Genomic DNA, 23,898 nt, shown 5'->3' with positions numbered 1-23,898 from the left:
TTTTCCTGTTTTGTCTGTTTATAATGTTTAGTTTTATTAATTAGTTAAACCACTGCATTTCAGAGAGGAAAGGTTCATGAAACACTTCCACACACACAAAGTTAAGTGGTATCTTCCCAGGGGGTTAGCACTGCTGGCATTGAGACCACAGGCCAGTGGTCCAGGGTGCCACCTCCTGCAGGTAGCAGCAGCCAGAACTCTGCTTGCTGGGAATCTGCTCTGTTCCTGGGCTACACTTTGGTGACTCATTATCCCAGCTTCACAACCACACCACACATCTGGGTAGCCAGTTCCTGGAAATGATGGTTTCTGAGAGGTTTATAATGGGTAACAATTCCCAGCAAAACAAAGGGGGTGTTTGAGAATTTTCACCAAATCAAGATCACAAACATCGGAAGCAACTTACTCCTTTCCACCAGAAAAAACCAGTTTCTAAATTTAAAACTAAGCAAATAGAACACTTTTTATGCTCTTTTCTGCAAAGCAAAGGAACCACAGGAGCTGCAAAACTAAAAATTACCCTTATGGCCAAGCTTCTATCTTAATCAAAAGTAATAAAATAGCAATAATAATACACCTGATGCAAAGAACTGATTCATTGGGAAAGACCCTGATGCTGGGAAACAATGAAGGCAGGAGGAGAAGGGGATAACAGAGGACAAGATGGTTGGATGGCATCACTGACTCAATGGACATGAGTTTGAGCAAGCTCCAGGAGTTGGTGAAGGAAGGGAAGCCTGGCGTGCTGCAGTCCATGGGGTTGCAAAGAGTCTGACAGGACTGAGTGACTGAACTGAACTGAACATGATAGATAATAGATAGCTAGGTAAAATTGACCAAGGGGCAGAGGCTGTTCTAAGCAGATGACATGCATTCATTTATGTAATCTGCACACAGCCCAAATAGAGGGTACTATAACCTTCTTGTTTTACAGAGAACGGAACAGAAGAGGAGAGAGGTTAAATAGCTTGCCCAAGGTCTTATAGCTAGTAAGTAGCAATGCTAGGATTCAAACCAAGAGGTCTGGCTTCAGAGCCTGTGCTATTTGCTACATGTTACCACACTGCCAGAAGTTCTTAACATTCCAGCAAGCCCAGTAAATGCTTAAGCAGGGAAGATAGTAGTTTATATTTGAACACTCACTGGCGTGTCCAGTTTGCATTTTCGAACCTCTGGCAGAGAGCACAGCTAATCAATGATCAAATAGCCTTCATCCACGATGGCTCTTACTAGTTCTTGAAGCTGCCCGCTTCTCTGCTCCCCCACTGTTGTTGCTCTGGTTCAAGTCACCATCATTTCTCCAGGAGATTATTGTAGGAGCCTCTTTCATGACCTCCCTGTGTGGAGCCCTAAATGGAGAGAGAATGAGAGGCCCCAAAACAGCAGTATAAAAGTGTATAAACAGCCAAAGAACACATAGACATCAGCTCCAACAACTTCTAGAAGCGCTGGAGAGAGGGGTAGAAGCACTTGTAAACTCAGGTTCTTAGAAATCTGGAGAAAGCCCACAGCAGGAGTGGAGACACAGACGTAGAGCAGACTTGTGGACACAGAGCAAGAAGGAGAGGGTGGGACACACTGAGAAAGTGGCACTGCTGTACATACACTATCATATGCTAAACAGATAGCTAGTGAGAAGCTACTGTACAACACAGGGAGCCCAGCCTGGAGCTCTGTGATGACCTAGAGGGTGGGATGGAAGTGGGGAGGGAGGCTCAACAGGGAAGGGATAGATACATAGAATTATGACTGATTTTCCTTGGTGTATGGCAGAAACCAGCACAATACTATAAAGCAATTATCCTCAATTTAAAAAAAAAAAAAAAAGCAAAGCCACTATGAAGACAATAAAATCAGTCCACATAAGAACGAGCTGCCTCGATCTGCCCTCAGGGACCATGGGCCAGGGGACTGTCCCCCTCCTCTCCACCTCTTCCAGCCTCTCTGAGGCTTACAGCTGCTGAGCAGAGTAGCTTAACTTACTCCAGTCACCCTCCCTCAAGCACTGGCCTTGCTGTGATGTGCCCTGGGCAGGGCGTGGGGCAGGAAGGAGACTCCTCACATGATCCAGCTTAATCCTCCTTTTCTCCCTTCCCAAGGCTGCACGCTGCAGAAAGATTGCTACTGGAATGCAGATCAAAGGGGGCCCACGGTGGGCAAGACGGGCCCTGCTCCTCGGCCTCCTCTGGGCTACTGCACACTTGCCTCCCCCAGGGGCCTCCCTGGCCCAGCGTCTCCCAAGGGCTACAGGTAGGTGGACACTGGGGTCAGCCACCCCTGTTGCTACTGCCACATACAAATAAACAAAGAGAGGGGAATTCTTACGTGACTCACTTTTGCTTATGCTTGCCGCTGTATTTGCTTGGATTTTTAGCATTTGGTGGGGCTTCCCAGGTGGTGCAGTGGTAAAGAATCCAGACACACGAATTTGATTTGATCCCTGGATCAGAAAGATCCCCTGGAGTAGGAAATGTCAACCCGCTCCAATATTCTTGCCTGAAAAATTCCTTGGACAGAAGAGCCTGGCGGGCTATAGTCCATGCAGTCACAAAGAGTCAGACACGACTGAGCATTTAGATTATTTTAGCATTTGGTAGGATATCGAATACTTTCGGTCCTTCGGGTAGGTTCTTGAAAATGGCTCTGAAATAACACACAGACATCATGAAACAGTAGAGTCTTCAGATTTTATTGCTGGAGACTTCACAGAAAAAGGAATCTTTCATCCTATAAATGCTGTCTGCAACAATGATTTTCTGTGGGCCTTGAGATTTGTGGACAATTTGGGCTCTGAAATGGGAAAATGAGATTGCACAGATATTAGAAATTTTTATCTTTAGATATACAGTTTCTAATTTAGGAGGAAAAGGGGTTCAGAATTCCCTTCTAGAGTTGAAACAGACAAGGAAAACCGATTTCATTATTTCTTCTTTTAAATTCATCCACTATCTTTATTTTATTAAAACACCTCTTTTGGGTCCCAAAGACTAATATTTTTAAGGATCTATAATTATATCATAGTCTAAAGAGATTTATACATTTTTACCAGAGTTCTTAAAATTCCACCCAGAAACCCCACACTTACTATTTTCTTAAGGAATTTCTCTTTGTGGGCTTGGAATGCGTGACTCCAATATCCTTCAGATTTTCACCTCCCTTTCCTTACCAGGAAATAGCACCCAGTGTGTTATATCCCCATCATCGGAGTTTCCTGAGGGGTTTTTCACGAAACAGGAACGTGCAGATGGAGGCATCATAATCTACTTCCTAATTATCCTTTACATGTTCATGGCTGTGTCATTTGTCTGCGATGAGTACTTCCTACCATCCTTGGAAATCATCAGTGAATGTAAGTTGCTGGAAATCTCCACTATAACTTCCCAGAATAGTGATGCCACACACATATATGCCTGTGTTTGGAGAAGCTCAGTAACAATCCTGTCCATCTTACCTGGCTGCAGAACACTAACGTCTGTGTTGTGGCATCCTGTATCGTGAGGAACTGGCCTGACTGTGGTTTTTCTTGGTAGCTCATGTACAGCAGGGCATCTTTAATGGGTATAAAGCAACTATCCTACCAACTACGTCTAAAAATTGCCAATTTGTCTACTGTATTGTCTAGCTATTTGTTAGTAAACTGTTTAGAATTTTATACACATGCATTTGGTGCTCCTAATACTTGCCATCAAATACTTCAATTTTTTAAAAAAATTTTTTACTCTGAAATCTCTATAACTTTTTAGAAATGGTAGATGATAAACAAATGCCTTTAAGGATCACCCTCCTACCTCTTCCTTTACCAGTCTCCTACAAGGAGGGAAAGGAAACTAATTCATGTTAATGAACCAACAAATATATAAATAAGTCCTGCATCTTATGTAAAGTGACCTCAGGGATTAGGTAATTAAAAATTAAGCTCAGTTATTGGTTTCTGGGAAATAAGACCTGCCAAGTCCTTTAGTTCTGTCTCTTCAATCATGTGTATCACTCAGCATTCTGAGCATAGACCTTACATGGGTGCACTGGTCCCTAAAATCCGGATACCAGTGATGTATTATGATGACTAAGCAAAAGTGCCTGCATTTCCAGGCTCTACCTCCTGTTTAATTAGTTTAACTGGTTGAGCATGCTCATTTCAGAGAAGGTCGAAATTCAGGATTAGATTTCCCACTGCATACTCCCAGGATTGCACAGAAATAGCATGCCCCTTCCCCACTGCCAGACACACACACTGCTAGCATTTCTTCACAGAGGGAAAGAGCATGAATGTAAACTCTCCTTTTCCCCTTTTTCCCATGGCCCCGTCCCCACCCCTGCTGAAATGCAAGTCATTTTTTCTCTTTTCTCTCTTGTTAGTGCAGTATAGCAATATTCTTAGGACTTAAAACAGGATGTGGCAACAGTGTTTTCACTCAACACTTATTTCTCTAATTCAAAATATTTATAGAACAGGTCAGTGTAAGTTTATTATAATTATTATTTATTTATACAGTTTTACTTTGATATTATATTTGACATGGACATTTCTTTAATAGAAATTAACATAACATTTTACTTAGATTGATGAAATGCAAGAAAAATAGAAAAAGCATAGACTTTCCTACATTACTATAACCCAGAGATCCCCACAGTTGTCATTTGGTATATTTCCTTTTAGTCTTTTAGATATTGCTACACATACAGTCTGAGACTATTTCTTTTTCCTAAGATACTATTTTATTGTGAACATTTCCCCATATTATTAAATAGCCTTCAAAAACACGATTTTTAATGGTAGCACAATACTTCCTGCTTCTGTAAATGATTTCAGCACCTAACACTGGTTTTTATACAGAATGAGCACTCGGTAGAAATTTATCAATTTTTTAAATTATTAATTTTATTCAGTTCAGTCGCTCAGTCACGTCCGACTCTTTGCGACCCCATGAATTGCAGCACGCCAGGCCTCCTTGTTCATCACCAACTCCGAGTTCACTCAGATTCACGTCCATCGAGTCAGTGATGCCATCCAGCCATCTCATCCTCTGTCATCCCCTTCTCCTCCTGCCCCCAATCCCTCCCAGCATCAGAGTCTTCTCCAAAGAGTCAACTCTTCGCATGAGGTAGCTGAAGTATATTAGACATCTGATTTTTAAATTTTTTGTCCTACATAATGCTCATACTTGTATCAAATCTTTGCAAACTTCGCTGACCATTTCCTAACAAAGACGCAGAGCTATGTATATTTTAAGCTTTATTTTATACATTGCCAAAAACATTTTACAAAAGGTGTGCCAACAAAAACCTCCACAATGTCTGGTAGCTTCCATTCCCGAAAACCATGAATAATATCATTTTAAATTTGTTAATTGCTTTAAAATAGAAGTTTATTTTATAAAATTTGCATTATTATTTGTGATGTTAAACATTTTATATAGGTACTGAAATTTGTGGTTTTGTTCTTGTGGGTTTTTTTTTCCCCATGTTCTAATTAGGGGAGTATTTGTCTTTTACTTATTGATATCCAAGATTTTTTTTTAATATAAATTCCTAACATAATTTTCCTATCATATGCTTTTTATGGTTTGTTTGGTTTTGTATTTTGTGTTTACTGCATTGAAGTGTACATAGGTAAATTTATAAATATTTTCCTTTATGATTCTTTTTTGGTTTTATACCTAGAAATACCTTTTATCCCTAGGTCAGAAAAAATTTCATCTTCTCTCTACTGATAGTTTTTTCTTTTCTTAACATTTATTTATTTGAGTATTTTTATTTTTTTCCACTAAGAATTTCTTTTGTTATACGGTACATTGCTATTTTACCAAAAGTTGATCCATTTTCTATACCTTCAACTCTATACTCTAATGATCTATTAATGTTTGTGCCAATACCACACTTTTCATTAGAAAAACTAAATCATATTAATTATATAAAACTAAGAAATTTAAAATTCAAGGTACTATCTCTCTACTTAGAATCTTTCTTTTTCTGGAAAATAATAAATCCCCCTTTTTTTGCTTTCTTGACTGAAAGAATTAACCCATCAATAATTTTTTTTAATTAAAAACCTGTCTTGGGAGTGGTAAATAAATAAATAACTTTTCTGGCCCTGCAGAAGAAACTACTGCATTAAAATTTAGACTGATACTTCAAAATAATCTTCTTTAAGTAACTTCATGAAATATCTATAATAATGACTTCCACAATGCCACTTGTGGAATTACCTTGAACATCATCAGCAAACATGCGTTTCTCAAGTGAATTGCCTTTTGCTCTGAAATATAACACAGTAGCTATTATGGATGTGTGACTGATGGATGCCTATGCCACTGCCTATCTTCAGCTGCTAGGAATTTATCCCTGTCTTGAGTATTGAAAATACTGGCAACAAAATGAAATAAAAATAGTGCTAGCTTGATTCATTTTTAAATGCCTACAAATTAATTCTGTCATTTCTCTTTTCAAGGTCTTAGCATGGTCTTGTCCAAATTAGGACATCAGCAATAAAAAACAGGTTCTCTGAAATTTGTTTACATCCACAGAAACTAGCTTCAGAAAGTCTGTAATTGCTTTACATTTCCCCATAGTTCTTTGATGAGCATGAGTTATAACAGTCCCACCCAACTAAGTATTAATACTATCCTCAAAATAATTTACTGAGCATTATACATTGTACTGAAATGTTAACTACTTATGTATTTATTATAGTTATTTTTCATAAACAATTATAGAAGACCAAGCATAGTTCTAAATTAAATATATAAGGTTTTAGTTCTCCAAAAAACCCTACAAAGTAGGGACTATTAGATTGGTTTTACTAATGAAAAAACTGGGGCTGAAAGAATATATAAGTTCTCAAGACTACACAGGGCTTCCCAGGTGGCACAGTGGTAAAGAATCTGCCTGCCAGTGCAAGAGACACAAGAGATGCAGGTTTAATCCCTGAATCAGGAAGATCCCCTGGAGGAAGAAATGGCAACCCATTCCAGTATTACTGCCTGGAAAATTCTATAGACAGAGGAGCCTGGTGGGTTACAGTTCATGGGGTCACAGAGAGTTGGACATGACTGAACACACACACACACACACACACAGAGCCAGTACACAGGAGAGCCCTGATCTCTTTAATGTCAAAACCCAAGAATGTTTTCAATTGCTATATAATTTTACATATCCTTATTTGAGATTAGCTGTCATAATATGGTTGTTTCAGAAGAACTGTTATTTAAATAATTTTAAAAGGTATTTTCCACCCAAAGGCACCAAAAATTTTGATTAAAAAATACGTCAAATAGTCATTGTAATGACAGAGGAAGTATACTACAAAATAATGAGAATCTACTGAGTCACTTTAAAACATCAGTTAAGAATTTCAGCAACCTACTAGGGGTTGTAAATTAATGTTATAAATGGTTACCCACAATAATTAATATGAGAACTAAGCATTTTGTTTACAATGCACATGAGATTATAGCATCGTACTGTGGAACCAAACCATCATGTTTGATTCAATGACATTCTGTGGAGTACACGTCTGAGTTCCAATCTAGGATACAATGGTTGAATTGGCTGGCCCCTGGCCCACCTCAGCCCCATCGTCCCATGACCCACTCTTCCAATCACTGACAGTGGTTCATTTGGTTATTAGCACAAGGGGCTTCAGCATGGTGAATTCTTGAAGTGGCTAGGACTGCAGTCTCCATGCAGGGGATACGTTGGAGGTGGTGGAGGACAGAGCCTCTGGCTGATACTCTGGTCAGGCCCAGCTTAGACACCTGAGTTCGTTCTCTGTAGCTATACACATTGGTTCTATATACATTGGTCTGTCAGTTACCTCTAGAACCACTACCACTTGAGGCTTCCACTAAGGATCTTTCTCTTTCTTGCTCTACTCATGATCATTAAAGTCAAACAACCTCTCCTTTGCACCTCAACACTAGGAAAGCAAGCACACACAAACCCTGAGACATTTTGTTGTCATTTTAACCAAGTAGATCCAATCTGAGAAAATGCTGTTGCTATACCACCTTCCTTTAATCCTATCTTCTCTTTTATCCATTTAAGTTCTAAAGGAAAAGAGGCTAAAGATTCTTTGAACACATTTGTATATAATAGAAACTATATTAACTTACAGCCCATAGTAGGATGATTACCTCTCATCTTTATAAGCAGTTTATTTTTAGAAACACAGAAGTTCAGCAGAAAGCCAAAACAAATCCTTTATATATCATTTTAATATGTAATGGGGATCTTCTAGAGTTATTTAATCACTGTTTAGAGTACCTTTCTTTAACTTTTCTGAGGCTAACTACAGAGAAGACTGAGAACCCCTAGTGATTGGTCAGTCACTTGATACTACCAAAAGTCCACAATGAGCTAGTTATGAAACTTTTTGTCTTAAATGTTACACTAATATGCTATTCAGTTGATACTCTAATCCCTCCACCATGTTGATCCTTTGAAGTATAACATGTCTTAAGTGAAAATGATCTTAATAAGGTTTTGGGAAACATACTTAAATAAAATATTTACTTTTTTATTAAAAATTCTTTTTATTCATACTGCTTTGAACTAATATTTGTCCATGTTCTATTTTATGTTTCAGAAACAGACAATAAGAAAGAAATACAAGTTTTAATTCCAGGTAGAATTTATTCTAAATTGATAAAATTGAAAGGGAGTCAAATAATTCTGTGAGTATGGCATTTGGATAGCCGACAGTTTCAGGGGATTGTTTGATTCTTAATCCTTATGAAATTTACAGAGGCAAAGCCTTCCTCAAGAACAAAGAATCTAAGAAGAGTGCTTCCTCCCGGCCACACAGGCACTCATCCTCCTCTTAAGAGCATTTTCATCCTCTTTGCTTTTCTTTTTCCTCTGATCTAAACTAATCTGAATTTAAAATATAAATAAATACATTGTGGTTACCTTGGATTGCATCTAAATCTACCTTAGGTATACAGAGATAAATAAATGTCAAGTGGTCTGGATATTACCCAAATGCTATTGGAGAGACAGGCAATAATAATAATAATAAAGCTATGTATTAAATCTCTTCACTTACCTACATGGATAACAGAAACAGCAGCTCTTTCAACTCAGAAAGATCTAAGTGCCCATCCCATCTCTGCAACTACTACCTATGTGACCTTGAGCAAGTTATGGAGACAAAACTCAGATAATTGTGAGGTTTGGACACAAAAAGTCTTGCATGTGGCTTTATATGAATGACTTACAGCAAGTGGAAACTAATAGCTGTTAGATTAGGGCATGGGGGCGTCCTTTTTCAGTGGAATCGGGCTTTTCAAAGCATTATACAGAGCTTCAGAATTTGTTCCGTTATGGCTCAAACAAGATATGAGATGATAACTATAAAGTACTCAAAATGTTTTTATTTACTATTAGAAGCATCACAGAGCATATAGATGCAATTGTGCATGGAGAGGCTAGGCATTTATTCCAGTGATGCTGACTTTACTCAAAATATTTCTAGAAATATATCTGAAATTAATGTCAGAACCAATTTTGCAAATCATACAAAACACTGGTTTGCTGTCACACTTCATTTTGAATCCTAAGTAGAGTTACTCAGCATGACTACCCACCATAGTCACTAGAATTGGGTCTGAATGACTTAATTGCTTCCAAAACTCAAATCCATTCACAAAGCATAAAAATTTGCTATCACTGAGGACTTTATAAAATTGTACCAGAAGACACCAAATTGCTTATAGCCTAGTCTTGTAACTCTGTTAAATGTACATGTGAAAAGAATTGAAAATACATTTTTAAAAAGGTAGCAATGGTTAAAATACAATGGTAAAAGTATAAATGATGCTCCCTCCCATCTGTTTTCTCCTCTATCTTCTAAATTTTCAGTTAACCTAGGGGTTTTTAATTATAAAAGGAATTTATCTAACAATAAGAGGTGGTCCAGAGGTGTAAGGCATAGAATTCATATTTTATAATTTTTAAATTTGATAAAAATTAGAAGATACCTCAAAGATTTGTATATTCCAACCCTATTACAGATGGCAAAATACAAGCCTTGTCTGAATGACTTATCTAAATTCTCACATTAAGGTACTGGCAGGGCCAGAAGCCAGGTTTCCATTTTAGTTTAAAACTCTTTTTCTATATTTCCAGAAAAAGATTTGCAAAGATGGTTATAAACTTTGCAGCACGGTATCAGAGAAGAGAAAACACTTAAGAAAAAGTCTGTTGAGTTTTAGTAATCAGTTCATTATCATAAAGTTGTACTTTATATAACCAATGTAATATCTAAACCTATAAAGAAAACTCACCTTGAACATTTCTACTATATCCTCAAGGAAATATGATTAGTCCTTTAGAGTAATAGAGAGGGGGAAAAAAGTAATAGCTCTTGGGGGGGGGGGGACAGAACAATTTATCTTTAATAATAAACTATAACAGAGAGAAATGCTACCCAAAGGTCAGTGAAGACAAAGCCAGTCGATTCTAAAGTTCAAAGGTATAAACCATTCTACAAAATATGCTTAGAACCTTAAGATATAACTTGTTAAAATATCTTTGAAGTTTTATAATTCATCTGTAGAGAGCTCTTCTTTTCATAACTGGAACAGAGCCCAGTGAATAGCAACAAGCTTTATTGTTAATGCCTTTTGAGAAAGAAAGTGTTCAGAAGGGTCACTTATTTTCTTACCTTGCAACAGCCAGATGGATCGCTTTTTCTCTCTCCAGACTGAATTCTTCTAATGAAGCATTCTTCAGCCAGCACTAGATGCAGATCAGCCAATCACTCTTCAGCTGCCCCAAGTTTAGACAGTTTAACATATTTTGTTCTTTTTTCAATTTCCTCCACGTATTAGTTAACCCTGATTTCATTCAAGAATTCATGGTAATATCACTAAATTTATACATTCTCTGAAATATGCTAGAAAACTTCTGAATTATTACTCTCACTAGCTATTTTTTCCCCCTAGAAAAGAATACAATGGGGGAAGTTACGTACCAGTGCCACAAGGAAGGGAAGAAAATGACTCAACCACCTCCCATCTTAAATTGCCTCAGTGCCTTTCTGATACTGAGTTTCTGTGGTGAAAAAGAAATAACACTGGACTTAGGTATAGCTCAGCTGGTAAAGAATCTACCTGCAATGCGGGGGACCTGGGTTCCATCCCTGGGTTGGGAAAATCCCCCGGCGAAGGGAAAGGCTACCCACTCCAGTATCCTGGCCTGGAGAATTCCATGGACTGCATGGGTTGCAAAAAGTGGGATACAACTGAGTGATTTTCACTTTCATGTTTCATGTTTAGAATCAATAGACTTGGGGTTTACGCCCAAACTCCTCACATTTAAGACCCTTACTTTCCATGTCACTTTAAGTTACTTAACCTTCTGATTATCTGTTTTTTATATGTGAAATGGAAACACCACAACTCAGAACTTCCCTGGTGGCTCAGATGGTAAGGAATCTGCCTGCAATGCAGGAGACCTGGGTTTCAGCTGAGTCGAGAAGATCCCCTGGAGAAGGGAATGGCTGCCCACTCCAGTATTCTTGCCTGGAGAATTTCATGGACAGAGAAGCCTGACAGGCTTCATGGAACCACAAAGAGTAGGACACAACTGAGCAACTAACACTCATTTCAAGGAATAGCTGAGATGATTAAATTATGTATATGAAAGTGAATTGTATGCCATGAATATATTATTTAATTCATAAAATTTTTAAGAAGTTAATAGAACAATATGCTTCATCTTTTCTAAGTTTTATGACCAACTGGACCTTCTATGTATCAGAGTTGTAGTAAAAGTATAAATACTATATATACATGCAAAATCACTCCAACCAATTAAAGAAATGCTATGAAATGTAAATCACTCCAACCAATTAAAGAAATGCTATGAAATGTAACTTACATAAATTATTACTTCTGTCCCTTCATTAGTCACCACAAATAGTGTTCATCAAGCAACATGACCAAAGGCAAATAGGATAGAGAACCTGGATTTGGTAACTCCAACTATCCTGAGAGGATTTTTCCCAGTGGAGGCATAACAGGTAGCAAAACAGTTCTGACTGGAGCTGGTTTGACCACTGAGACCAGACAGCCTCATGAGGATAAACAAAAGATGACTGTGGCTAGTATCACCAGCAACACTGTAGATGTCTTTCCAAAAGTGAAAGTGAAAGTCACTCAGTCGTGTCCAACTCTATGAATTCTCCAGGCCAAAATACTCGAGTGGGTAGTCATTCCCTTCTCCAGGGGAGAAGTTATCCAAACCAGGGATCAAACTCAGATTTTCCCAAACCAGGTCTCCTGCACCGCAGGCAGATTTTTTAACAGCTGAGCCACCAAGGAAGCCCAAGAATACTGGAGTGGGTAGCCTATCCCTTCTCCAGCAGATCTTCCTGACCCAGGAATGGAACCAGGGTTTCCTCCCTCGCAGGCAGATTCTTTACCAGCTGAGCGACCAGGGAAGCCCATCTTTCCAAGCACTTCCCATATTTTTCACAGTAAAAGCCCAAGTGCTTGCTAGGATCCACAAGGCTTTATATGATCTGGCCATCTATCACCTTGGACTCCATCATCTGCAGCTCTCCTTCACAAGCTTTATTCCAGACACTCTGGCCTTTCTGTTTCTTGAACATATAGGCTAGCGTCTACCTCAAAACCTTTGCATGCACTCCATCTGCCTATATGACTCCCAGGTCTATGTGTGGCTACTCCCTCACTTTGTTAGCATCTCGGTGAAGTCCTTTCTGGTTACCCAATCTAAAATTACAATCTTTCTTCCATGACATTTTATATCCCCCCTCCTGACTTTCGAGCTTCCCTGGTGGCTCAGACAGTAAAGCATCTGCCTACAATGTGGGAGACCCGGGTTCAGTCCCTGGGTCGGGAAGATCTCCTGGAGGAGGAAATGGCAACCCACTCCAATATTCTTGCCTGGAAAATCCCATGGATGGAGGAAACTGGTAGGCTATAGTCCATGGGGTCACAAAGAGTTGGACATTACTGAGCAACTTCACACCTGACTTTTGCTCCTTCTAACACAGTACGTATTTTTTCTTGTCTGTTTGCGCTCACTGGAATTAAATTCCAGAAGAGAAATGTTTGTCTGTTTTGTGACTGCCACATTCCTATCACATAAAAAAAGCATCTGGTACAGTAGGTGGTCAATAAATACAACAAATAGATAAACAGGTGTTCCAGTTATCAATGGCTTCTTAGGAAATCACCCCAAAACTAGGGGCTTAAAAGAACAATCATTTCAGACTTCTCATAGCTTTAAGGGTTTACTGGCCTCAGCTGGACGGTTCTTGCTTGAGGTCTTTCATGCAGTGATAGTCAGAAAAATGACTAGAATTATCTGAAAGCTCCCTCCTTCGCATGTCTGGTGCTGGGACGGGAGGATTCAAAACTGAGGGGCTGAAACAGCAGGGGTTCCTAAGGCATCTGTATGTGGGCTCTTCACAGCGTCTTTCCTATATGGCAGCCATGGTTTTTATGTGGTAGCTTAGGGCTCTGAAGCAAATGTCCCTAGAGAGAACAATTAGAAAGGTGAAAAATCACCTTTTATGTCCTAGCTTCAGGCATATGGTTCTGCAATACTTTCAGCGGTCACAAAGGCTCATCTAGGCTCAAAATACATAAAACTCCACCTTGTTTTTTGTTTTAGTTTGTTTGACAGGGAATGGACAGGTTCTGAAAAACCATGTGGGCAGAAATAGTGTAGCTATTTTTATAAAATTCAACCTGCTACACCACCAACAAAAAAAGAAATCAGTAATGTCAAAGGCAGATATCTCAGTAGAGAAGCAGAAGTTGAGATGGACTGGAGAATAAGCAACAGGTAATGGTCCCACAGGTAAGAATAAGGAAATACTGACTACAGGTGACAGGGACTCAACCAAGCACACCAGAGTCTGAGGGTCTGGGAAGACTCAAAAATCAATAATAAACAATAAACATTGACAAAGGATTGCTATCAATGGCTTGGAAACCTGAATTTTCATTCTAATTTTAACTTTCTGATATAGGGTAAATAGTGCCTAGAAGGCTTCCTCTATTGGCTGTTTCCCAGTTGAAGCTAGTAACAATGGCTTTCTATGAAAGTGTTGCTTTGATATATACTTAGTTCTGCGAACATGCGCTCCCGTTTGTCACTCTACCAGGCATAATATAATTTCATTTGTCTTCAGCCTTTGGACTGTCCCAGGATGTTGCAGGTGCAACTTTTATGGCAGCCGGTAGTTCAGCTCCTGAATTAGTTACTGCTTTCCTAGGTAAATACCACTCCTTATATTTTTTTTGCTTAATCGGTGTTATTTGATCTTCTCCAAGACAACACTAACTTAGCTACAATCTGGCTCATAGGTGTATTTATCACAAAGGGCGATATTGGCATTAGCACCATTCTTGGATCTGCAATCTATAACCTCCTTGGTATCTGTGCAGCCTGTGGCTTACTATCTAATGTGGTACGTAAGAAAACTTTATTCAACAAAATATATTGTCTGGACAAATTATAAGAACTGCTTACTGTCAAACCGCAACATTAATCAGCCATAGGTATATATATATCCCCTCCCTTTTGAACCTCCCTCCCATCTCCCTCCCCATCCCACCCCTCTAGGTTGATACAGAGGCCCTGTTTGAGTTTCCTGAGACATACAGCAAATTTCCGTTGGCTATCTATTTTACATATGGTAATATGTTTCCATGTTACTTTCTCCATGCATCTCATCCTCTCCACCCCTCTCCCCATGTCCATAAGTCTATTTTCCATGTCTGTTTCTCCACTGCTGCCCTGCAAATAAATCTTCAGTACCATTTTTCTAGATTCTATATATACACATTAGTATATGATATTTCTCTCTTTCTGGCTTCACTCTGTATAATAGGCTCTAGCTTCATCCATAGAAATAACAGAAAACAACAGAATTTGACAGAGTTTTGACAGAAAAGAACAAAATTCTGTAAAGCAATTATCCTTCAATTAAAAAATAAATAAATTTATTAAAAAAAAGACAAAGAAAAAAAAGAACTGTTTATAGTCTGGAACAAACAAGGCACTAGGGATGTGTTTAATTAAGTTTATTAATCAGTAGAAAAACAACATGTATTCAATTTTAACCCACAAATACCTCTTGGTCAAATTTATGAAAATCAGACTAGGTTTAGAAACACAATTTTTCTTAAAATTCCTTTCTCTAAAAGCAATATGTAAAAGATAACAATGTTTAACTACAAATATACAAATAATTTTAGTATTACACTAAGCAAGTACTTGAAGAAGTAATAGTGTAATGGAAACATTAATTATTTTTACAGGTTTCAACACTATCATGTTGGCCCCTATTCAGAGACTGTGTGGCATATGCTATCAGTGTAGCAGCACTTCTTGCCATAATATTTGACAACCAAGTTTACTGGTAAGCTTGAAACAATCATTACTCTTATGTAAACCAATTAGAGAGTACTTTTATAAAATTCTAGTTTAGTAACTTTTTTTTCAGAAACGTTATTTCTTTTACTTCTTAATTATCTACCACTTCCATACATTTTTCCTGTAGATCTGAGCTAACCTCATCACACTTGCTGGTTGGGTAGTTCTCCCTTGGCAATTTTTCAGTCAAATCAGTCTTCCTTTTGGTCTAACCAGTGGATGTTACCATCCTTCCTTTTCCCTACTGACTACCTTCTCAGAAAGTTTCCAAATTTTGATGTTTGTTAAAGCCCCAACAGGTGGCTTTTTCATCTGTTGGGTTGTTTACCTTTCCTCAGTTAGAAGTGGCCATGATCACACAATTAGAGAGATAACAAAGAAATAAACAAAGTCCCTTTGAATTCCTCCAACTTTTTCCCTGATGTTCATTTAGTAAGAGAAATATAGGCCTCTTCCTCTAAAAATTAAAAATGTTTTAGGTTTCAAAACTAAAAGCTATTTGTTTTCTTTATAATCTCCCCATGCCTTGTCATTCTAAGAAAATGGAAACAGTCACTTTTCCAGCTAACACGTACCAGGTATTTGTTAGGTATTGATCACTATGATATGAGTCTTAACAGATGAATAAATGTAAAACACAGACACACAGACTATACATTGCCTGATGGTGGAGGTCAATGGCACCCCTCTGGAATACTAGTTTGGCAGTGCTGCTCTAATACCTACTATCAAGAAACTTCAGACCTAGCAGGGAGTAAATTTTCAAAGTGAATCTTCCTGAAATCTAGTCTGTCTCCCAAGGAAAGACTGTTGGTTACAACAGAAGTGCTTCTGGGACTTGGCAGTTGTCTGCCAGGGGACAATGACTGTGGGAGTATCCAAGGTAATGCTCCTTTCATAAGGGGAATCAAGAACTCTGTGCTTTCAAGCTGTAGCAGTGATTCACTAGCTATAAAATAATTGGTAAATGCAAGGTTCAAATGTGATGGCATCAGATAATCAAAATTCTCTAAATAGCAATAGAGTATAGGAAAACGGTGTAAGCCAAACTTATTTACATTAAAATCATCAAAAAATCTCAGTATAGCGAATTGAAAAGCTTCAGCCAAAGTCTAACATATTCTGATTTAGCATAGAATTCCTATACCAAAACAACTGAAATGAAGGTATACTATATTCTTATAATTATTATCTTCTTTCAATGAACTGAGGTGGAGAAGCCCTATCACTATTCATTAGTTTCACTTTCACTTTGAAAATTTGTAATTACTATTATTTTCAAATAGGACCTCCCAGGTGGCTCAGAGGGTAAAGAATCTGCCTGTAGTGCAGGAGACTCAGGCTTGATCCCTGGGTTGGGAAGATCCCCTGGAGAAGGGAATGGTAACCCACTCCAGTATTCTTGCCTGGAGAATTCCATGGTCAGAGGAGCCTGGCAGGCTACACTCCATTGGGTCGCAAAGATTCAGACACGACTAAGTGACTAACACACATTTTCAAAGAACTTTCCATGCCTGCTATTTGGAAGGATTCTACAAATTAAGAATGAGTTTATAATCCTTGTTTTTAAAATACAAAAAGGACAGTGTAGAACTTTCATCAGTAAGTCTTTTATAATGTTGTAACCAAATCTGGACCCATCTACAAAATCAAAATGTATCTAGAATATTTCTGTTCTATTGTTTCATTAGAAAATTAAGCAGATACTGCCCCAAAACTACTAACTCTAAAATAACTTTCACTTTAAGTTGAAAACCACACAAATTTCTCTAATTTATAGGTATGAAGGAACTTTACTGCTTTTGATATACGGATTATATGTTGTGGTGCTGTGTTTTGACATTAAAATTAACCAATATATTATAAAGAAATGCAGTCCTTGCTGTACCTGTCTTGCCAAAGCAATAGAAGAGAGAAGTGAACAACAGCCACTGATGGGATGGGAAGATGAGGATCAACCATTCATCCGTAGGCAATCAAGAACTGACAGTGGAATATTTCATGAAGATTCTGGCTACTCCCAACTTTCTTTAAGTTTACATGGTCTTAGTCAGGTTTGTGAAGGTAATAACCACATCATGACCATTATTAAGTTTATTACTAGCAAAACTTAATTTCATTTCAATTCAGCAAGTACTATACACTTACTATTTTAAAAATACTATGGGAATTTAGAGATGATCAAGAGGCAGACCTATCCTTAAAGAAGCTTCCAATATTTCAGAAAAAAACCAAAATAGCTAAAATATGAACATTTAAATACTGTAAAGAGAAAGAAATAAAGCATAAACATAGTTCCTAAATGGGACAGATGGTAAAAAAAATTTGATGAGGATGGTCAGATAGGAAAGATTATCACAGAGACAAACTAAGCCTTGTAGAATATTCTAGTAAGATTTTAACAACTTGATTTATGGTAATAGCTACTGAAGTTTTATCAGACTTCATATGTCATAAGTAAATGATGCAGAGCTAACAGTAAAAAGCATTCCATGGACTGACAAAGAAATAACATGGGAAAAAGGCTTGTCAAGTACTAACATAACTGGAGGACTGAATGTGCAGAATGGAAGCAGAAGAAAAGTAGATCGGAAGGAATACGACAGTCTTAAATGCTAGATTAATAGCGTTTGCAGGTTTGCAGAGAAATTATCAGAACTGAAATATGAGATAAAAGACATGCTACTGAACCAACTGATGTGTTTAACAGATGCTTAGAAAAGGTGACGGAGGTGGCGATGGCACCCCACTCCAGTACTCTTGCCTGAAAAATCCCATGGACAGAGGAGCCTGGTAGGCTGCAGTCCATGGGGTCTCGAAGAGTCGGACATGACTGAGCGACTTCCCTTTCACTTTTCACTTTCATGCACTGGAGAAGGAAATGGCAACCCACTCCAGTGTTCTTGCCTGGAGAATCCCAGGGACGGGGGAGCCTGGTGGACTGCCGTCTGTGGGGTCACACAGAGTCGGACACGACTGAAGTGACTTAGCAGCAGCAGCAGCAGACAAGGTGAAGGCAGTGGGAATACAAGAAAACAGGTGTGAGACAATGCAGAGGAAGCGTCACCAAGACCAGGCAACTGAAAGGCTACATGGGAGCAGAGATAATTCTGAGGCTTTTGATCATGACAAAGTAAGAACACTGAGAATACCACGTACAAAAACTAGGAATTTAGGAAGAAGAGCTGGTGTGAAGAAAAAGTAGGAAGGAGACAGCTGAATTTTAAACATGTGAAGCAGTAGCAAAACATGTAAATAAATGTTTATAGTATATGTGCTAAGTCGCGTCAGTCATGTCTGACTCTTTGAGACCTGATGGACTGTAGCCCACCAGACTCCTCTGCCCATGGGATTCTCCAGGCAAAAATACTGCAGTGGGTTTCCATGTCCTCCTCCTCCAAGATCCCCTGGGGAAAAGAATGACCTACACACTGCAGTATTCTTGCCTGGAGAATCCCATGGACAGAGGAGCCTGTTAGGGCTACAGTCCATGAGATCGCAAAGAGTCAGACACGACTGAGCAACTAACATGTTTAGTATATAGGAAGTCAAATTCAGCTACAGCCAGAAATACATATTTAGGGATTTTTTTTTAAATAAAGTAGTTTCAAGAAACAGATTCTGGATTTTATTTAGTACATTAGACAGGGAACTTAGTAATTTATTATCTGAAAAAATTAAAACATAAATTTTCCCCTTCTTACAAAGATTATAGTTTCTAGTCTTTCAGGTACAAGAAGTACACATTTCTAAGTTAAATTTTATAACAAGAAACTAAAAAAAAAAAAACAGTCCAAACATTTTTTATTACAATAAAATTATATCTGTTACTTTCTGGCCCATTTGCTGCAATGTGGCAAAAAGAAAAAATTATGAGTTATTTTACTAGTATTAATTGTAATGTGACCTAATAGATGGGCAAAATATTGGACTGGCCAACAAGTTTGTTCAATTTTTTCCATAAGATGGTATGGAAAAAACCAACCAAACTTGTTGGCCAACCCAATATTTTATAAGTGCCATACAAATTTAAACAATCTAAAGTGAAGTCTCCTTTTTATCTAATATATTATTATTGACTTCTTCCACCAAGTTAATAGAACAAACTGAATTTAAAAAACAAACTCAAGTTTTATAAGTTACACTGTAGATTCAATACTACTTCCAATTTTCTTAAAGTTCTAAGAATTGTGGTGAATTTTGTTTAGTAAATTAATGAAAGAAAATGATGAAATAAGCCCCATAAAATCACCTGAGAATCAGAAATATTCAACTTAATAAAAAGATTATGCTATAGCTATCTTTTACTCCCTAAGTATACATTTTGTGATACATAGGGCAGGCTAGAGGTATCAATACTGGGAAGTGGAGACAACTGGGGTTGCTAAGGGAAGACACCAGGTTAATCCCATAAGCAAAAGTTACTAAAAACCATCCACATTGTAGAAAATCAAGAGATGTTGAACTGAAACTTCAGAAACATTATATTTCTAACACACTTAGTGAATGACCCTAAACACTTTGATGGATTTAAGACCCCAAATCAAGAAATGCTGAGTATCACATTTTATAGTCAGCCCTGAAGTCTCAATTAGCTTCTTTTTGCCAGCAATATCAGTAATGAGATATTCAAATGTTTTAAATAGCCTCTTAAAAACTGATACAGCTAATTTATTTCAATATAGCTTCTTAAATGGACATTCTAACTTAATTGGCCATTTGAGAAAACTCAAAATCGTTTAATTTTTCCTTAACAGATCCGCCAAGTGTTTTCAACATGCCTGAAGCAGACTTAAAAAGAATTTTTTGGGTACTATCCCTTCCCATTATTATACTACTTTTTCTAACCACACCAGATTGTAGAAGAAAGTTTTGGAGAAAGTATTTTGTGATAACATTTTTTATGTCAGCACTGTGGATATCTGCATTTACATATATCCTGGTTTGGATGGTCACAATAACTGGTATGTATAATATCTTAAGAGCACAATTTAAAAATAATCAGTTGTATATAAGAACAGCATATATTCACTAAGTATAGTCTAGTTAAAGAGAAAATTTGTTTTTCAGCAAAGACTAAAAATAAAGATTAGTGCTATTTACAAAAAGATTAAATATTAATATACCAACAAGCTCACTCAGGTTTTGTGAGGTGTGTACCACATGTCAGCTATATGGTCACTATTACACAGCCCAGGGGTACAAGTCAAAGGAACATGTTATGAACTATATCAAATTCACAGAATTTCTATGTTGCTAATAATTAAATCACATTGCATGGGTCCACAAGATAGTCTTTATACTGAATGCCATTCCATAATTTAACATATAGCAAGGTGCCAGTGTTTTGAGAAAACAATGGGTATTCACTGTTTAACTGGATTACATTTTGTTTTTTAATATGGCAATATAAACATACTATAAAATGAATTAAAAGGGTATAAAATAAAGTCTCATTTTAGTTTCTACTGCTTTCATGATTAAGATTTAACTATTACTGCCTGGCCATAATCAGCTCTAGTCCCAAAGAACTCCTAGTTCAGAAGGAAAAACTGAATATAAGCAAAGTACAAAAAAAAACCAGGAATTTCTCCCAAAAAGGTCAATCAGAGGTGAGCAAACTACCACCTGTGTACCCAAACACTGAGTCTCCCGTTTTTGCGAGTTAAGTTTTACTAAACAGTCAAGCCCATCCATTTATATACTACCCATGAATGCTTTCACATTACACTGGCAGAGCTGAATAACTGCAACAGAGATTGTATAGCCTACAAAACCTAAAAAAATTACTATCTCACCCTTTCAAAAAAAAGTTTCCTGACCTCTGACTTTTGTCAAATTAATATATGACTCAGAATAGTATGCTATTCTAAGAACATTTTTTTTATGAGTAATATAGAGAAATCCAATAGCCTTCCTATTAAAGCTCTCCATAAATGTTCTCAGCCAGATCACATTTGACATTAGGAAATTAAGAAAAGAACAAAATCAAGTACTAGATCACAGAACAGTCCCCAAAATGATAAATGTTAGTGTTATTTATGTACATATGAACTCTGGCAAACCAGTTAACAAATTAACAACCAATTACAGTTCCAACAGCAATATATATAAGCATGCAATAAATATGCTACTTGAAGTTTTTTTTAAGTAACATTTTAAGAAAAAAAAAAAAGAATTGTAAAGCAAGTTTTCAATTACAATATTAAGAGCAGTTACATTCTAGTTGTTTCCCAAAATGCATACATTTATGAAAAATGATGAACTGCCATCAGATTTAACAGAAGTATTAAACCCGGACCACAAAGTTAGAAAGACTCAAGTAGAAGCCTATTCTGTTTTCCTCAGATTTATGATTTCCCAAAGGAAACACCTAAACTAAGGTATATCACTAAAGTAGAACATTAAAAATGCATACCATGTTAACACATTTACAGCCTAAAAATAGCTATAAATAATTTGCTTAAATCTGACCTCTTTAGGAAATGTTTTTAAAAAGGAAAAGAGAAAATGACCAATCTTATTGGCATATTTTAAGCAACAGCCTTGATAACAGTGGACATCCAAAACTTCTATAAGCATACCAGATAGGGAAATTATTCCTTGGTAGAATTTTGTGTATTAAATATCACCATCTGTCATGAAAAATCTGTGCTACCTTGGTTACCAATTCACCAATATTATTCAAATATTTTGCTACCTAAAATCTAAGTACATATTGGTTCTGAAATCTAAATATGTCTAGTTTCTTTTTCAGGAAAGAAATATCTGCAGAGAACAGTTAGTGAATCTATAAGATTTGTAATATATAATATCTGTGTTTGTTACAGGGGAAACATTAGAAATTCCAGATACAGTAATGGGCCTTACTTTATTAGCAGCAGGAACAAGCATACCAGACACGATCGCAAGTGTGTTGGTTGCAAGAAAAGGTAAGAACTGGGTCCCTCAAGCTGCAATGCCCATTCTTAAAAGCCTGACTGAAATACAATGAGCAAGGATACCTTTAAAATATTTCCTCAGTAACACCCTTTGAAGAAAAAAGAACTCAAGAGGAAGCATTTACTATTTAATAGATTAATTTCACTAAATCTAATCTCCTAAATAATATTCACCTGAAATGTGAATTAAATTGTAATTAACCATGTTAGAATGAAAAGCAACAAGTAATCTACATACCTTATTGAAAAATGGTTTAATAAATACGGATAATTATTATTAGATAAATAAATGTTAAGACTTTAAATACTAACCCCCTAAAATTTAAAAATACAAATTCAGTAAGACTTTTGCTCTAATACAATAATTTTCCAAAACAAACAGAAAATGTATCCAGTGTTTTTTCTTATGAAGCTTATTAATAAAATACAGTATTGGTATGCACATTTAACAACATGCTTTTTTTTTTGCAGGCAAAGGAGATATGGCTATGTCTAACATCGTGGGATCCAATGTCTTTGATATGCTATGCCTAGGTGTTCCATGGTTTATTAAAACTGCATTTATAAATCCATCTGCTCCTGTAGAAGTGAACAGTAGAGGACTAACTTACATAACCATCTTTCTCAACATTTCAATTGTTTTCCTTTTCTTAGCAGTTCACCTCAATGGCTGGAAACTAGACAGAAAGTTGGGAGTAGTCTGTCTGTTACTGTACTTGGGGCTTACAACATTATCAGTTCTATATGAACTTGGAATTATTGGAAACAATAAAATAAGGGGCTGTGGTGATTAATGTTAACAGTGTTATGTGGAAAATGTGAATGATGGGGAAGGGCAGAGAAGAAAAACTTCATTTCTTCATTTAACTCAAATAAAAAATATTCTGAACTTCAGAATTTAAAACTTACTTACAGTAATTTTTTATCACCAACAAAAGTTATTTAAAGCCAATCAAAATCATTTCCTAATTTGTCTGAGCCCTTTCTTTTCAAGGACAATTACATATATTAAACAGAAGTTTTGGAAAAAACCATCCTTGCTTTACCTTACAGTAGGTTGATAACAGCTGGGGACACTTTTAACAAACAAATCCCACTATGCAGAACTGAAAATAACAAGAAAATGGCTTACTTCATTAAAAACAGTATAACCATTCATTTAAACTGAATGACCAGACTTGCTGTCTTAAAAACCCAAACTTGAGATTAACAAAAAAATCACAGTATATTTAACACTATACTGTTAAAAACTGGTGGGAGTTTTAGAAGTTCATTTTTACAACTTTTTGTAAGCAGACAGTATTACTTTAAAAAAATGACATTTACTAGGAGATTCAGCAAAACAGATGTAAGAATGTTCTAACCGTGGTTTCAAATTATGCATTACGATCCAAGCGAACATCAATTTCTCTGCCACTGATTTTTATGCCATTCATTATTCTGCAGGCTTTTTCAGCTGATTCTGGGGAGTCAAATCTGACCGTTCCACAGCCTTTTGACTTTCCATTCTCCATTTTTATTTCTGCAAACATTACATGAC

The 23,898-nt window shown here is 37.0% G+C and overlaps 2 protein-coding genes across 3 annotated transcripts in view; one reads left to right on the top strand and one right to left on the bottom strand.

Moving 5' to 3' along the window:
- The first annotated feature begins 2,129 nt into the window (after positions 1 to 2,129).
- Positions 2,130 to 23,152, top strand: SLC24A5 (solute carrier family 24 member 5). Its single transcript, NM_001252181.1, is given in 9 exon segments — positions 2,130 to 2,250; positions 3,170 to 3,349; positions 14,171 to 14,254; positions 14,346 to 14,449; positions 15,303 to 15,403; positions 17,198 to 17,481; positions 20,175 to 20,381; positions 22,248 to 22,349; positions 22,830 to 23,152. Coding segments are annotated over 9 exon segments (1,506 nt in total).
- Positions 15,051 to 23,898, bottom strand: part of MYEF2 (myelin expression factor 2) — a 40,043-nt gene continuing 31,195 nt past the window's right edge. For both annotated transcript variants that reach the window (XM_015097059.4, XM_027971851.3), the window contains one exon: positions 15,051 to 23,898. In XM_015097059.4, the coding sequence (XP_014952545.2) occupies positions 23,735 to 23,898 (164 nt within the window). In that variant the 3' untranslated portion in view covers positions 15,051 to 23,734.

This window comes from Ovis aries, chromosome 7 (assembly GCF_016772045.2).
Source record: "Ovis aries strain OAR_USU_Benz2616 breed Rambouillet chromosome 7, ARS-UI_Ramb_v3.0, whole genome shotgun sequence".
NCBI lineage: Eukaryota > Metazoa > Chordata > Mammalia > Artiodactyla > Bovidae > Ovis > Ovis aries.
The sequence above is the reverse complement of the archived record's forward strand: the minus strand, read 5'-3'. Positions and strand labels throughout refer to the sequence as shown.